The 14,360-nt window shown below is 44.1% G+C and overlaps 1 protein-coding gene across 3 annotated transcripts in view; it reads left to right on the top strand.

Annotated features, from left to right (window-relative positions):
• MATN2 (matrilin 2) overlaps positions 1–14,360 on the top strand; it is a 159,247-nt gene that overhangs the window by 85,620 nt on the left and 59,267 nt on the right. For all 3 annotated transcript variants that reach the window (XM_036830498.1, XM_036830496.1, XM_036830497.1), the window contains exon 5: positions 5,090–5,212. In XM_036830498.1, the coding sequence (XP_036686393.1) occupies positions 5,090–5,212 (123 nt within the window). The remainder of the gene's footprint in view (positions 1–5,089; positions 5,213–14,360) is intronic.

The following is a 14,360-nucleotide window of genomic DNA, read 5'->3' as shown; positions in this document are numbered from 1 at the left end:
AGAAGTGCTGTTTTCCTAAAGAATAAGGAGTCATCCAAAAACATCTGTATTTGTTTCAAATGGAAGTGACCACTGCCAGGAAAACAACAAAGTTGTTTTGTGAGAACCTAGTCTGTATTTACTCCTTACTCTTTGTTTAATTAAATTAATCCTGCATGGTTTCCTTTGGGACAGTACAGATCACTAGTGGTCATAAATCCCCAGTGTTCTAAAAACAGTATGAAAGGCCTGAGGCCAGCTGGCAGGCCTGCTGTTTGTGGGATCGTTCTTCGGGAACGCAAGCCATGATCCTCCCGTTCCAACCACACTTTGCACCCTCACTTAGTGTCCGGGGTCTTTTAGCCACTTGGAGAGGGGTCCAAGGACAGCAGAAAAAAATCTGAGATTTGCTTAAAAGAAGAATCTGAGCCTGCAGACTCAGTTGATAAAGGGGGAGGCTGACTCTTGCCTCTGGGCCCCTTCCCCTTGGGTGATTGTGAGGACTTTCATCCCGTAGTTCAATGGCTCTCAACCTGGCTGCACATCGGAGTTATCTGGGAGCGTTAGCAAACAGTGTTGCCTGCATCCCAGCCCCAGCTGTCTGATTTAAGGGGTTGGGCTGGGCATCAGGATTTTCCAAATGTCCCCAGATGGTTCTAATGAGCAGCCGAAGTCGTGCTCTGGTAGACGGGACCCTGCAGTGATTCATGGCTGTCCCGTTCTGGAAGGCATAAGCATCTCATTGCCTCTCTACCTACCTTATGGGGGGAAGTCTTGGGGGAACAAATGTTTATTGCTTCAAGATCCTGGTTCACTGCTTTTATTTTATTTTATAAAGACACGCTTTGTTTTTTATTTTTTATTTTTTTTTTATTTTTATTTTTGGCTGTGTTGGGTCTTCCTTGCTACGCGCGGGCTTTCTCTAGTTGCAGTGAGCAGGAGCTACTCTTCCTTGCGGTGCACGGGCTTCTCACTGCAGTGGCTTCTCTTGTAGAGCACAGGCTCTTGGTGTGCAGGCTTCAGTAGTTGTAGCACGCAGGCTTCAGTAGTTGTGGCTCGTGGGCTCAGTTGTGGCTCGCGGGCTCTAGAGCACAGGCTCAGTAGTTGTGGTGCACGGGCTTAGTTACTCTGCGGCATGTGGGATCTTCCCGGACCAGGGATCGAACCCGTGTCCCCTGCACTGGCAGGAGGATTCTTAACCACTGCGCCATCAGGGAAGCCCTCACTGCTTTTAAGATGCTACTTTCAAAGGAGTTCTTTTGTAACGTTGATTTTTTTCATTATTATAAAACTCTTGGTATAAGCTCTTGTTAGAAAATTCAAAAACAGATCATTATAAATAAGAGAAAAAATTTACTTAAACTGCCACCACTCCTTCGTAACCACTGCTAGGCAGGATTCCTGCTGGACACAAGAGAGGAGGCAAAGCAGCTGTGGGAGCTGAGAAGGGGGACCCAGGTGGAGAAGCTCCTACCCCCCCACCTTCAGAGATGGGCTTGGGATTTGGGGGTACGTTGTTCCAGTGTACTGGGGTGTCATTTTCCAGCCATCAGGACTTTGTGCAGGGTCGCTCTCCTCCCAGTTAGGGAGCCTAGCAAGGGAGACACAGTAAATACATCACTACATGAATGCCTATGTAATTAACATCGTGATACATGCCAGGAGCGAGAAGTGCAGGGGTGCACTGACATGCACTGACAGCCGATGGGCGGGGCCAAGAGCTCTGAAGAACAATTGAAGGTCCTCCTGTCAAGAGGTTGATTTTCCCATCAACGTGCAAGCAAACCCAAGCTACTTTGGCTTGGAATTCAGAAAACTACCGCTGTTCCCAAAGTAGTGATTTTCATTTATCTGTTCTAGACGTCCTTTATATTTCCCAGAGCTAAAAGAAACTGTGATGCAACCAGAATTATCCTTCCAAAGCACGACTCAGGTGAAATGGCCCATCTCCCTTTTTAAGGCTTTTACCTTGAGTGGTCCCCACTGCCTGCTGAACGCAGTTAAGACCACGCAGCCTGATTCCAGGCCCTCTGCCATCTGGTGTCAATTGTCCTTCCGATGCTCCCTCCTGCTACTTCCCTTGGAATTCCCAGAGTGGAATTCAGCTACCATGCCTGTCCTGCTTTCCTCTGTTTCTGCACATTTACTGTTCCCTCAGCCCTGGGTCCATTTCCCTTTCTCCATTCTCTCCCACTTGCCTGCCAGCCTTTTCTGATGGATCCAGCCTTGGCTGGCAGTAATTCATCCCCGTTCTGAACTCCCATTGTATTGGCAGCACCTCTCTTCTGGATTTCTAGCATGTTTTATTTTGTATTTTAGTTATTTAGGATGCATCTGATAGCTACTCTGGCCTTCCCAGTCCTCAAATGGGGCTAGTTTTTTCTACCTAAGGACCTTTGCATTCACTGTTCTTTCAGTCAGAAACACTCTTTACATCCAATATTAGTTTCAGGTGTACAACGTAGTGATTCAGTATTTTACATTTTCATTATATACTTTTTGAAATAATCACCACAATAAGTCCAGTTACCATCTGTCACCGTACAAAGTTGTTACAATATTATTGATTATATTCCCTATGTGTACATTACGTCCCTGTGACTTATTTATTTTATAGCTGGAAGTTTGTACCTCTTAATCCCCTTTACCTATTTCATTCATATCCTTAACCCATCCCCTCTGGCAACCACCAGTTTGTTCTCTGTATCCATGAGTCTGTTTCTGTTTTGTTGTGCTTGTTCACTTGTTTTGTTTTTTAGATTCCACATATAAGTGAGATCATATGTATCTGTCTCTCTCTGTCTGACTTATTTCACTTAGCATAATACCCTCAAGGTTCATCCATGTTGTCACAAATGGCAAAATTTCATTCTTTTTTTATGGCTGAGTAACCTTTCATTGATTTTATGTAGCACATCTTCTTTATCCATTCATCTGTTGATGGACACTTAGGTTGCTGCCATATCTTGGCTATTGTAAATAATTCTGCAATGAACATAGGGGTGCATATATCTTTTTGAATTAGTGTTTTTGTTTTCTTTGGATAAATTCCACTTCTGAGTTTTTATCAGAAATGCTCTTCCTAGAACTTCACATTACTAACCCTTAGAGTACAAGCTGTGTGTCGGCAGGAACCCCTTTATCTTTTGGTTCACCACTACATCCCCAGTGCCTGGGATAAAGTAGGCGCTTCATTGACTGAATAAATGAAAAGTGTCTGATGATTCAGATTTTTCTTAGGTCTCTGGCTTAAGCTTGTAACTAACTGTAAATTTTGTCACTCTTTAATTATTCACCATGATTTTTGCATGAGCTGAAGTTTTTTCTGATTCTTGCTATTTTCCTTATATCTGGATCCATGGGAAATCTCAGTTGGAGTTCCCAATTGGAAATATAAGATAGAAATAGACTGGTAAGAGAGGAATTTGCATCTATAATTTTTTCATCTACTTTATTGATTTAAGAATGAAAATAATTCTTTTAGCATTTTAAAACCAGAATCCTTATTTCTGGAATCTTAGACCTAAATGTTTTTTAATCTTATGATGTAGCTTTTATTTTTAAAAAGAATTTAATGCATTTGATGGAGGTGATGAATATATCAGCTTTTATCTTTTTTATCAATTTGATATTTTATAATTATCTAAAAGCATAATAAACTATAAAACTCAAAGACCTAGGAGATTACATTAAAGCGTAGCCATTGGATTCAGGGATTAATCCAGCTTTCTATGTATTAAGTTTTTCCATAGCTGTCCTAGTGGTAACTTTTAACCAGAGGAGAACAATTTTTAATATATTCAATCCCTTTAATGCTCTTTGATTTTCTCCAACTTTAATGGGAAAGTCACTCAAAGAGCTAGTTATGAAACCAAGCCATTCTCCTTGCTGAGAAATAATGCCATCATGTCAGCCTGTTTCTTCAAAGGAGAGACTGAGTCAGTGATGGAGTGAAAATGCCTTTAACCGTTTCATCCTCTGATAGATTCTTAGTTCCACGGCAGTAAATGCACTGCTGTGAATGTGTTCTTACATTGCATTTGAGTAAATAGCCAGGGCCCAGCACTAATAAATATTTGACCAAAATAGAATTGTTAATAGCCATACATTCATTTCTCCCTAGTAATCTTTGTTAACTCTACCTAACCTCCTTTGGCTTCCCATTTTCCTCATCTATGGGATGAATAAGTAGAGCACAAAGTGGATTTTGAAAGGTCCTTCTGATGGAGAAATGGAATGAGGAAAACTATGTCCAAAGAGACTAATGCAGATTTGGGAATAAGGGGCTCTTCTAGACCTGCCATGTTTTTGGTGGAGTAGCAGGTCTTTTCACTGTACTCTCTCTCAGCTTCTGCAAAATGTCAAAGGCAGCACCAGATTGCCTTGGTGAGACTGTGTATATCGGTGTGTACCTTGGTGAGACTCTGATTACAAAGCCTTTTATTTCTCAAAGAATAGGAATGGTACTTGATGCAGACAAGCGCAAATACCTGCTTGTGATAACTTCAGTCCTCAAGAACCATCCAGATGTTTTCAGAACACTTTCACTGAGATGGGAAAAATACAAATTCGTGGGTTTTTAAAATTAATTTATTTATTTGGTGGCACTGGGCCTTAGTTGAGGCACGCAGGATCTTCGTTGCCTTGTGCAGGATCTTTAGTTGTGGCATGGGGCTCTTTTAGTTCCGGCATGCGGAATCTAGTTCCCTGAACAGGGATCGAACCCACGTCCCCTGCGTTGGGAGCACCAAGTCTTAACCACTGGACCACCAGGGAAGTCCCACAAATTGATGTTAATTTTAAATTATTTAATGCATTTAATAGAGATGAATAATTCCAACTTTGAAAAATGAGTTTTTCTATATACATAGAAACACACCCGGGTGTTAAGAGCGGTGGCCTCTGGATGGTAGGACTGCAGGTGGCGGATTACAGGTGACTTTTCTATTTTCTTTCTATGTTTCCCAAATTTTCCACTATGATCTCATAACGCTTTCAATGCTTTTAAAGGTTGTTTTGACAAGTGCTGTAGAGTTGCTTGCTGATGGCCGAGGGTCACCGAGGGTCACCTCCTTGAGAGCCATGTTCTAATGGTATGGCTTTGCCCCAGTCCAGGACCTGTGTGCAGCGGAGGACCACGGCTGCGAGCAGCTCTGCGTGAACCTGCTGGGCTCCTTTGTCTGTCAGTGCTACAGTGGCTACACCCTGGCCGAGGACGGGAAACGGTGTGTGGGTGAGTATCCCACCCAGCCTTGCTTGATGGGGAAGCACAAGAGAAGCTAGTAAGAAGGGAGGGGGGGGCCCACGTATCCAATTGCTCTCCTTTGAGTTTCAACAAAGTGCTCCAAGTTCTCTGGCCTAGTTGTTAGTCAGAATTTGAACTTTAAAGACTTCGTTTGTGGCTGAGGTTAGCATTTTCTCTACTGATTCCCTCGGAAAGGACTGGGCAGATTTCCATTCAGTTTGGAAGGTATGTCTGGGCTGGCCTGACTTCAGCACAGCTCACGTGTTATACATGAGGTCCAGCCGGTGGTGGGTAAGGTTGCTGAGTGGCACCTCGAAGAGGCAGGCAGCCTTCCTTCTAAGTACGGATCTGCAGTTCAGTGACAGGCCCCAGGGACCGCCAGGTGTAAGAGGCCAGCTGTGTGTCGTGAGACACCACGGTCAGAGAAAACAAATAGCAGCCTCAGACGCTGGTCCTGGGTAAGAAGTCTCAAGGGCAGTGCTCGGAACTACAGGCACTGGCTCGCAATCAGCTGAGCGGTTTCCCATTTGAGCGGCAACTCCACATTGCGAGGGCCGGTGGGAGGTGGGGGGATGGCATCTAATTTCTTCGGTGATGGATAATGGTTTTCATCGGCACCTGCAGGGCAGACCAGTGAATCCCTAATATGCATGTGGCACCTCCCAGTTTGTCTGCAAAGCCCTTGAAACTTGCACAGCCTCATTTATCTTTCCACCAACAAACAGTGCCTGGCAAATAGTAGGTGTTCAGTAAACTGAGCTGGATACTTATGAGGCAGAAAATCCGTAAGGAAAGGAAGGAAAAGGACTTGACTGACATCAGAACTGGAACCTTCATTTTCTAACTCTGAATCCTACACGTCCTGTTCCACATTCTGTTGTTTTCAGAGGACCTGTTCTGTTTTGCTTCCCACAAACAGTCGATTTTTTTGCCCATAGAACTTACGCTTTCCAGCACACTGCGATTCTTAGCTGAGGATGTGAAAGGAAAAAGCAACAAAACAAAAGTGCAGGTGGGGCCTGTTCTTTGCAGGTGATGATGAGAATAAAATGGGTTTGTTTGTTTGTTTTTACACACTGATGGAGATGAAAACGGCCCTCATCAGAAGTCCACAAATGGAACTGGTCTCCTAAGCCTGCGTTGTTTTTTCCCCCTTATTCTGTGGGTGGTGACCGTGATAGGTACCACATCCATTAACACTGGCAAAAAAGAAGCCAATGTGGAAACACCAGCTTTTTTTTTTTTGCTTCATTAATTTTTATTATGCAAATAATCTATTTTCATTGAGGAACTTAAAACAGACGAGAAAAGCACTATTAATAGCTTGTTGTATTTTCTGCCAGACCTTTCCCCACATAAATATCTACTTCTAAACATTTTGTTAATATTTACCAAAATGAGGTCATACTCTCTATTTTGTTTTACATATATATTTTTCCCTTACCAGTTGTTAAATGGGGAGAAACTTTGGGTGCTGTTGTGTCAGAAGGAAGTCAGTTGGAAGTAAGGCCAGTGGATGAGCTACAGGATACAGGTTGAGGGTGTCTGGTTAATTAGGGTGAGAGAAGGAACAGGGAGGGCCCAGAGCTTGTGTGAGTGACGGGGAGTAGGCGGGGCAGGGGCATTAGGGGCCGTGGCTGGGGCAGGAGACCAGCCTTGGCCCTTGGGAAACTGGAAGGCAGTGAGGAGCCCAGGTCTGGGTGCTGCCAAATAATTGCCTAATGGTCCTCTGTAGTAGACAGCCTTTGAGCCTCTAAGGGTTTTGCTGAAACTTCTGGAGCTTGACATTTACTGAAGAGCAACAAGCATGAGAAGAAATGCCGTGGTTGCCGGGGAGCTGGCACGGGCTGCGTTTATTAGAGATGCGCGCTGCTCTTGCTGCCGCTGTCAGTGTGTAAGAATGTCTGCCTTCCTCAGAGCGGGGGTTCAAGCTGAAGAATGGGAAACTGGGAGAGACTGTGTGTGACCCCGGCCTGATGCATCAGATGTTCTTATTCTCATCCTCTTCCACCAAACGCCTGACCTGTTAGAGGCTGGGAGTCAGATGATTAAGTGGCCCTGGACCTTTGTGGCCAGTTGCTTTGGTTAGGGAGACTGAACCAACTTCCAGAATGTCAGTTGCTGCTCGATGGGGCTGTGCTGAGTGCAAAGCAAATGATGGAGGTAATAGAGGCCACAGGAGGTCAGAGAAGAGGGACAGACTCATGGCTAGTGTGGGGAAGATCTGGGTGAGGAAGGAAGGGTAGCAATGGGACAGATGTCTAAGGCAAGGGGAGACATGAGGGCAGTGACGGTGTAGAGGTGGCAGTGCGGACTGAGACCGGGCTGGGAGGGCCAGGTAGAGAGCTGGTAGATCAGGAGAGACGGTCACAGTGAGAAGCCACCAAATTGAAAGCTAAACCGGCAGCCTAACCTGAAGACATCAATCTGAAGGCACTTGTCAAGATGGAGACTCCAGGTATCAGACTTAGAGCAGGAAATTTAGAGGAGAAACAGAGGCTGTTAGGGACCCTGGAAGCATTCCGTTAGCCCCTGGTCTGAGTGGCCTGTATGTAGATGGGCAGAGAACGGTATGAATAGGGGGAACCGTAATCCCAGTTAATCCAGGAGGGTCCCAGTTTATGGCTGTTGGCTCACTTCTCAAGAGCACTCCCTTTCACTTTCAAGGGGGTTCCAGTCTGAACACGAAAATATAGGATCACCCTAGGTAAGGCCAACCTGACTTCAGCAGTTAAGGAGACTAACGCTGTTGAAGCAGAGAATTCCTGCAGGTGAGAAGTAGGAGATGAAGTTGAAGACATCAGGTGGAACCAGAGTATACAGGGCTTTGAAAACCAGGCTAAAGGGTCTGGACTTTATCTCTGAAAAAAGAGACACTAAAGGGTTTTTAAGTGGGACTGATAAAGGCAAAGCCTCACTTTAGGAGACTTAATCTCGTGGTAGAGGGCAGGATGGATTCCAGGAGGAAGATAGGGAGGGCTGCAAAGACCAGTTAGGAGACTGTGGCAGCCCTCTGGTGAGGGGTGACAAGAGCCAGATTTGAGTAGCGACCGTAGAAATGAAGAGAGAAGGAAGGGGTAAGGAATGAGAAGAAGGTGCGATGAATAAAGAGGGGGAGGAAAAGCCACAATCGAATCCTGGGTTTGAGCTTCCATGACTCTGAGAGTGATGGCAACAGTGATGAAAGAGTGATGGGAGTTTTAGAAAAGATAACGAGGAGTTTTAGACACAGTGGGTTTGAAGCTGAGATGGGACACCTGCAAGGACACATCGAGAGGGAGCAGGGGCGACAGTAACACCACAAGGAGAGGGTAGAGCCAGTGGTGCAGGCAGGAAGCAGCACAGCCCGTTTCCTTCTGAATTTTAATTTCCATTTCCAGTGTTCACTTATGTGTTTGTTTTGGACCTTCAATACAGCGAGACCTGGGCTGAAATCCCAGTTCCGCTACTTGCGAGTCATGTGTCATTTTATTTCTGAGCCTTGGTTTTCTCATCTATAACATAGAGTAAAAATACCTCCATCATAGAGTTTGTGGGATTAAATAAGATAACGAGTAAAGTTCCTAATACGCATTAGACAATTGTTGTTATTACTGTTGTTATTATTATAACACATATTATCATCATCATCATCTCCTGGATGCCATGAAGTGTGGCCTTAGGAGGGAGTGAAGCCTGAGCCTTGGGCTGCAGCCACATGCAGGAAGCAGGAGGGAGACGTGGGGCAGGAAGAATGTCCATGAAGGAACCGCCTAAGGTGGGGATGGAGGAGTTGGGGAGAGGTGGGCGAGAGAACCAGAAGTCATGGAATATGACAGGAAAGAGAATTTCTAGGCCAAGTCAATATTAGTGTCATGCCCCAGCGAGGCCAAATGGAACAGAACTTAGAGAAAAAGCCATTGAGTTGAGTCATTGATTCATCTCAGCAGACATTTCCAGACTCTACCAGGCACTCTGCTAGACATTAGGGACACAAAAATGACCAGGAGGTCATTGATAATGATCAAGAGGGGTGGGGTAAAGGACAGATTTCAAGGGGGAGGGGGGAGGGGGGAGAAAGTAGGGACAGCAAATCTAATCTCTTCGTTTAAAGAAGTTTGGTAGAAATTCACGATGACCAGCTACTGGTAAATGGACCCCATGGGAGTACTTTGACTCATCCCAGAATTATGACTGTGACCACATGAAAATTCAATTCTTAGCCAGACTCAGGACCTTTTAGCCAACATTTCCACACTTTTGAGTTAGTGGAACTTTAACTTCGAGTGCTAGAGTCTGGAGTTTGACATTTACTGAAGAGCAACAAGCATGAGAAGAAATGCTGTGGCTGCCGGGGACCTCTAACTGCTCATTTAACTCTGGTTAGAACTGAATTTGTTTCAACATTCAGGTGATCAGGAGTGGATTACTGACTAACGAAAGTCCTCATTTTGCTTTAGTTGAGTCCTGGTGTTTGTAATCCATCAGCTTCCACTAAAGCTGTGTTAATTTCCATCCAAAACTGTACATTTTTCAAAGACCATTTAGCTCTATCTTTGAGGGTGAATTTTTTACTGAACTTGCTCTCCTGATGTTTACTGACTGCCTTGTCTTTTGGGGTAGCTTTGGTCCTGTTTGCATCTTATCTGCCCAAGCAGATTGTAAACCCATGGGGGGGCGGAAACCAATTCCTATACTTTTCATCTTTCACAGAGTAGACTTGCAAAATGTTTTTGTTGAATCATTGACTGAGATTGAGTGATCACAATCTCAAGTATTCATGTTTTTTTTTTAAAAAAAACTTTTCCACTTCATTGGTTTTTAAATTACAAAATCAACTTTTGCTTATTAAAAAAAAGTCAGAGTACAGATGTGTATAAAATCAAAACCTGAAAGACATTACTCCTCAATTTCACTTCCTGGAGGTAATCACAGCTAAAAGCCTGGCTTCTCCTTCCTGCCTTTCTTCAAAGATGTCTTACCACCTTAACCGGTTTGCAGGGCAGAAATTGAGACACAGATGTAGAGAACAAACGTATGGACACCAAGGGGGGAAAGCAGAGGCGGGGAGGGGTGGTGGTGGTGGTGTGATGAATTGGGAGATTGGCATTGACATGTATACACTGATTTGTATAAAATGGATGACTAATAAGAACCTTCTGTATAAAAAATAAATCAAATAAAATTCAAAAACAAAAAGATGTCTTGGGCTTCCCTGGTGGCGCAGTGGTTGAGAATCTGTCTGCCAATGCAGGAGACACGGGTTCGGGCCCTGGTCTGGGAAGATCCCACATGCCACGGAGCAACTAAGCCCGTGAGCCACTATTACTGATAAATAAATTAAAAAAAAAAAAAAAAAAAAAAAGAACCTCTCATTATGGGCTTCCCTGGTGGCGCAGTGGTTGAGAATCTGCCTGCTAATGCAGGGGACACGGGTTCGAGCCCTGGTCTGGGAAGATCCCACATGCCTCGGAGCAGCTAGGCCCGTGAGCCACAACTACTGAGCCTGCGCGTCTGGAGCTTGTGCTCCGCAACAAGAGAGGCCCGCGCACTGCGATGAAGAGTGGCCCCCGCTCGCCACAACTAGAGAAAGCCCTCGCACAGAAACCAAGACCCAACACAGCCAAAAAAATATAAATAAATAAATAAATAGCGTTCCCTTTAAAAAAAAAAAAAAGTACGATTAAAAAAAAAAAAAAAAAAAAAGATGTCTTACGATCTTAAGATGCTATTTGCTTGTCATTACCATCCAGGATTTAGGGCAATGCCTGACACATAGTAATTGCTCAGTAAACGGTTGTGGAACAACTGAATAGCATTAAGGTATCTCTTTACTCCCAAATTCAACCTTATCTGATTAGGGAGGCAGTGTGATAAAAATATAATCTACACTTCTTTAATGTTACTAAATCCTAGGACCTGTTTGAAACCTTTTACTTATAATTGCAACAATCCTTTGAGGTAGGTACTATCGTCATCCACATTTTATAGGTCTCTTGACCTCTCTGTTCCAGTGGCTTCATCTGTAGATTGAGGAAAACAATACCTACCTCCAAGGGTTGTTGTGAGGGTGAAATGCGTTAATATATGGGAAGCCTCAATACTCTGTAATGACCTATATGGGAAAAGAATCTAAAAAAGAGTGGATATATGTATATGTATAACTGATTCACTTTGCTGTACACCTGAAACTAACACAACATTGTAAATCAACTGCAGTCCAATAAAGATTTTTTAAAAAATATACGGGAAGCACTTGGAACAGTGCTATACACGGTCAACTGAGAAACAGTTGAATCTGAATTTCTATATCCTTTATGAATTTTTGTCTTCTTCTGAATGCTTGCATTTAATAATGCATCAAACATATGGTACATTTGAAAAATCATATTGAGGTCCATACCCAGAATGATGGTGGTACATAACATGGGGATTTAGTATGCTGTTATTGCTGCCCTCAAAGCTTTCCTCCTATATTCTCCTACATCAGTCACCTTCAGTGAGAAGGGGATGGTTGATATTTAAGTTGGCGACGAGGGATGGGAGGATCAATCTTTGTATTGAAAGGTCAGATTTTCAGCTTACTCCTCATGCTTGAAACATGATCTCCCCCCAGTACAAGGATTTCTCCCTGTCTTAGTTTGCTAGGGCTACCATAACAAAATACCACAGAGTGAGTGGCAATAGAAATTTATTTTCTCCCAGTTCTGGAGGCTAGAAGTCCAAAGTCAAGGTGTCGGCAGGCTTGATTTCTTCTGAGGTTTCTCTCCTTGGCTTGCTGCTTCTGCATGTGGTCTTTGTTCTGTGCCCATGCATGCCTGGTGCCTCTGTGTGTGTCCAAATTTCCACTTCTCATAAGGACACCAATCAGATTGGATTAGGACCCACCCTAATGGCCTCGTTTTAACCTAATCACCCTTTAAAGGTCCTGTCTCCAAACGCAATCACCATCTGACCAACTGGGGATTAGGACTTCAACAAATGAATTTAAGGTGGGAAGACAGAATTTAACCCAGAACACTTCCTTATTGTTATCAAAATCAATAGGAAACTTTCTCTGAGTTTTAAACTCCTACATGTAAGAATTCAGTCATGCCCTGGGTAAGAGAGGTTTTGTGAATCTGACTCTGTGAGTGTGTCTTATATATACTCAGCAAGTAAATTGGTTCTACCATTTCTCTAAATGACAAATTTGGTTTTTCTTACTCTGTCATCAACACACTTAAAAAGCCAAACACTCCTCTGTAAAATATCCTGTTTCTTCTAAGGCCATCCTCTTTGCAGACTGATCCCTGCTGAGGAGACCTTGAAATCTGACCAGATTGTAAATCAGAGACTGTCAATCTTAGGCTTTATTACCTTGCACCAAATAGGAGACAGATGAGCGATTTCTCACATGTTAGGCCAAGACTGGCTTCCAACCCTGAGATCTTAGCACTTTGTGATCTGGAGGGCCAAAGGACCACAACCAAGGAATTAATCTTTCTGGTTGTAGAGAGTAGAATTTTCAGGCAAAATGACCAAGAAAGGATTTCATTGAAGTAGGAGAGGACTTGGAACAACAGTCCTCTGAGTTACACACACAAAGTCACCTCCATACATCCACCCCCTAAACTTGGCCTCTCTTTTTATAAGTACAATTTGGCAACCAAGGAGGTTATGCAAAGAACCCAAAACATGCAGCAAAGGATGTCAGAGTTGAATGGACGGGAACTCTCTCACCCTTAGAAAGCTTTTAGGTTCACGTGCCCGGAAGTGGGCTCCTCCGTGTCTCACGATGGCCTCCTCTGCTGTCCCCAGAGGTCTGGCAGTGAGCCCGTGGGTGGCCCTCAAATCAAAGTGGGGTTTGACACCTTCAGGTTTTACAGGCCAGGGTCTTGAGACCCAGGAATGCTTGAATCCTGCCTTGCCAATCTCCCCTTTTCCCTTCAGTTCCCCAGAGAGCTATGCACACTAGAAATAAAACCAACACGAGAATCAAAGTCCAGGAGAAAACTTCTTATCCTGTGAGATTGGCTAATTGATGAAAAATTTCATTCAAAGAGCAGAATCATGGAAAATGCATCTCCAAACCTACCTTAAGCATTTACATTTTCTTTAAAACACATAAATGTACTTATAATAAAAATTGCTTTTGATTACTCTTCCAAAAATTACTAATTTTAAGTTCATTTTTTAAATATATGATTTAAAAAGATCTTTCTTGCATAAATCATACCCATAATGTGTTGTCTATGGTTTTCAATTTTGATTTTTTTAAATTGGGGCAAGAATTTCAAGACTTTGGGCTTCCCTGGTGGCGCAGTGGTTAAGAATCTGCCTGCCAATGCAGGGGACACGGGTTCGAGCCCTGGTCCGGGAAGATCCCACATGCCGTGGAGCAACTAAGCCCGTGCGCCACAACTACTGAGCCGGCGCTCTAGAGCCCACAAGCCACAACTACTGAGCCCACGTGCCACAACTACTGAAGCCCGCGCGCCTAGAGCCCGTGCTCTGCAACAAGAGAAGCGACCGCAATGAGAAGCCCACGTGCCGCAACGAAGAGTAGCCGCTGCTCGCTGCAACTAGAGAAAGCCTGCGTGCAGCAATGAAGACCCAACGCAGACAAAAATAAAGAAAGAAAGAAAGAATAAGCATGCAGCCCAACCAACAAGAGAAGTGCACAGGTATTCGAAAGCACAGGGGTCCAGTAACCTTGAACATTTAGCGTGTTCTGGGCATCAGGTCCCATATTTTCAGAGAGCATGGAAAGCAGTGATTGATCGGAAGTTGGTTGAGTGGAGGTCAATGAAAAGAGCTGCTTCCGTGCAACTTTATTAACACCTGATCCGATATTGGATACTGTGTTCTAGAGCGTTCTGGAAAAAAAGGCAAGGTTGGAGTATGTGGCTTAGACTTTAGGCCTAAGCAAAGTTTCTAGCCTCTCCCCAGTCTAATATGGGGCCAGTGTCTCTCTGAGGGACAGAGACGGCTGGGCACAGAGATTATACCCCACGGTGTGTAAGAGGAAGTTCGAGAGAGAGGCAGAGTCTTGAGTTTCGGCCTTTTAGGTACAGTGACCTGCCCACTCATCATCGTGGTGCTGTCAGGGGCGTGGAACGTGGATGTCAGGTAGATTAGCAGCTCTTCTGTTTGGAAGGGATACTAACGAGTGGGT

The sequence above is a fragment of the Balaenoptera musculus genome, chromosome 17 (genome assembly GCF_009873245.2).
Source record: "Balaenoptera musculus isolate JJ_BM4_2016_0621 chromosome 17, mBalMus1.pri.v3, whole genome shotgun sequence".
In the NCBI taxonomy this organism is placed as follows: domain Eukaryota; kingdom Metazoa; phylum Chordata; class Mammalia; order Artiodactyla; family Balaenopteridae; genus Balaenoptera; species Balaenoptera musculus.
This window is presented reverse-complemented; position numbering and strand designations above follow the sequence as displayed.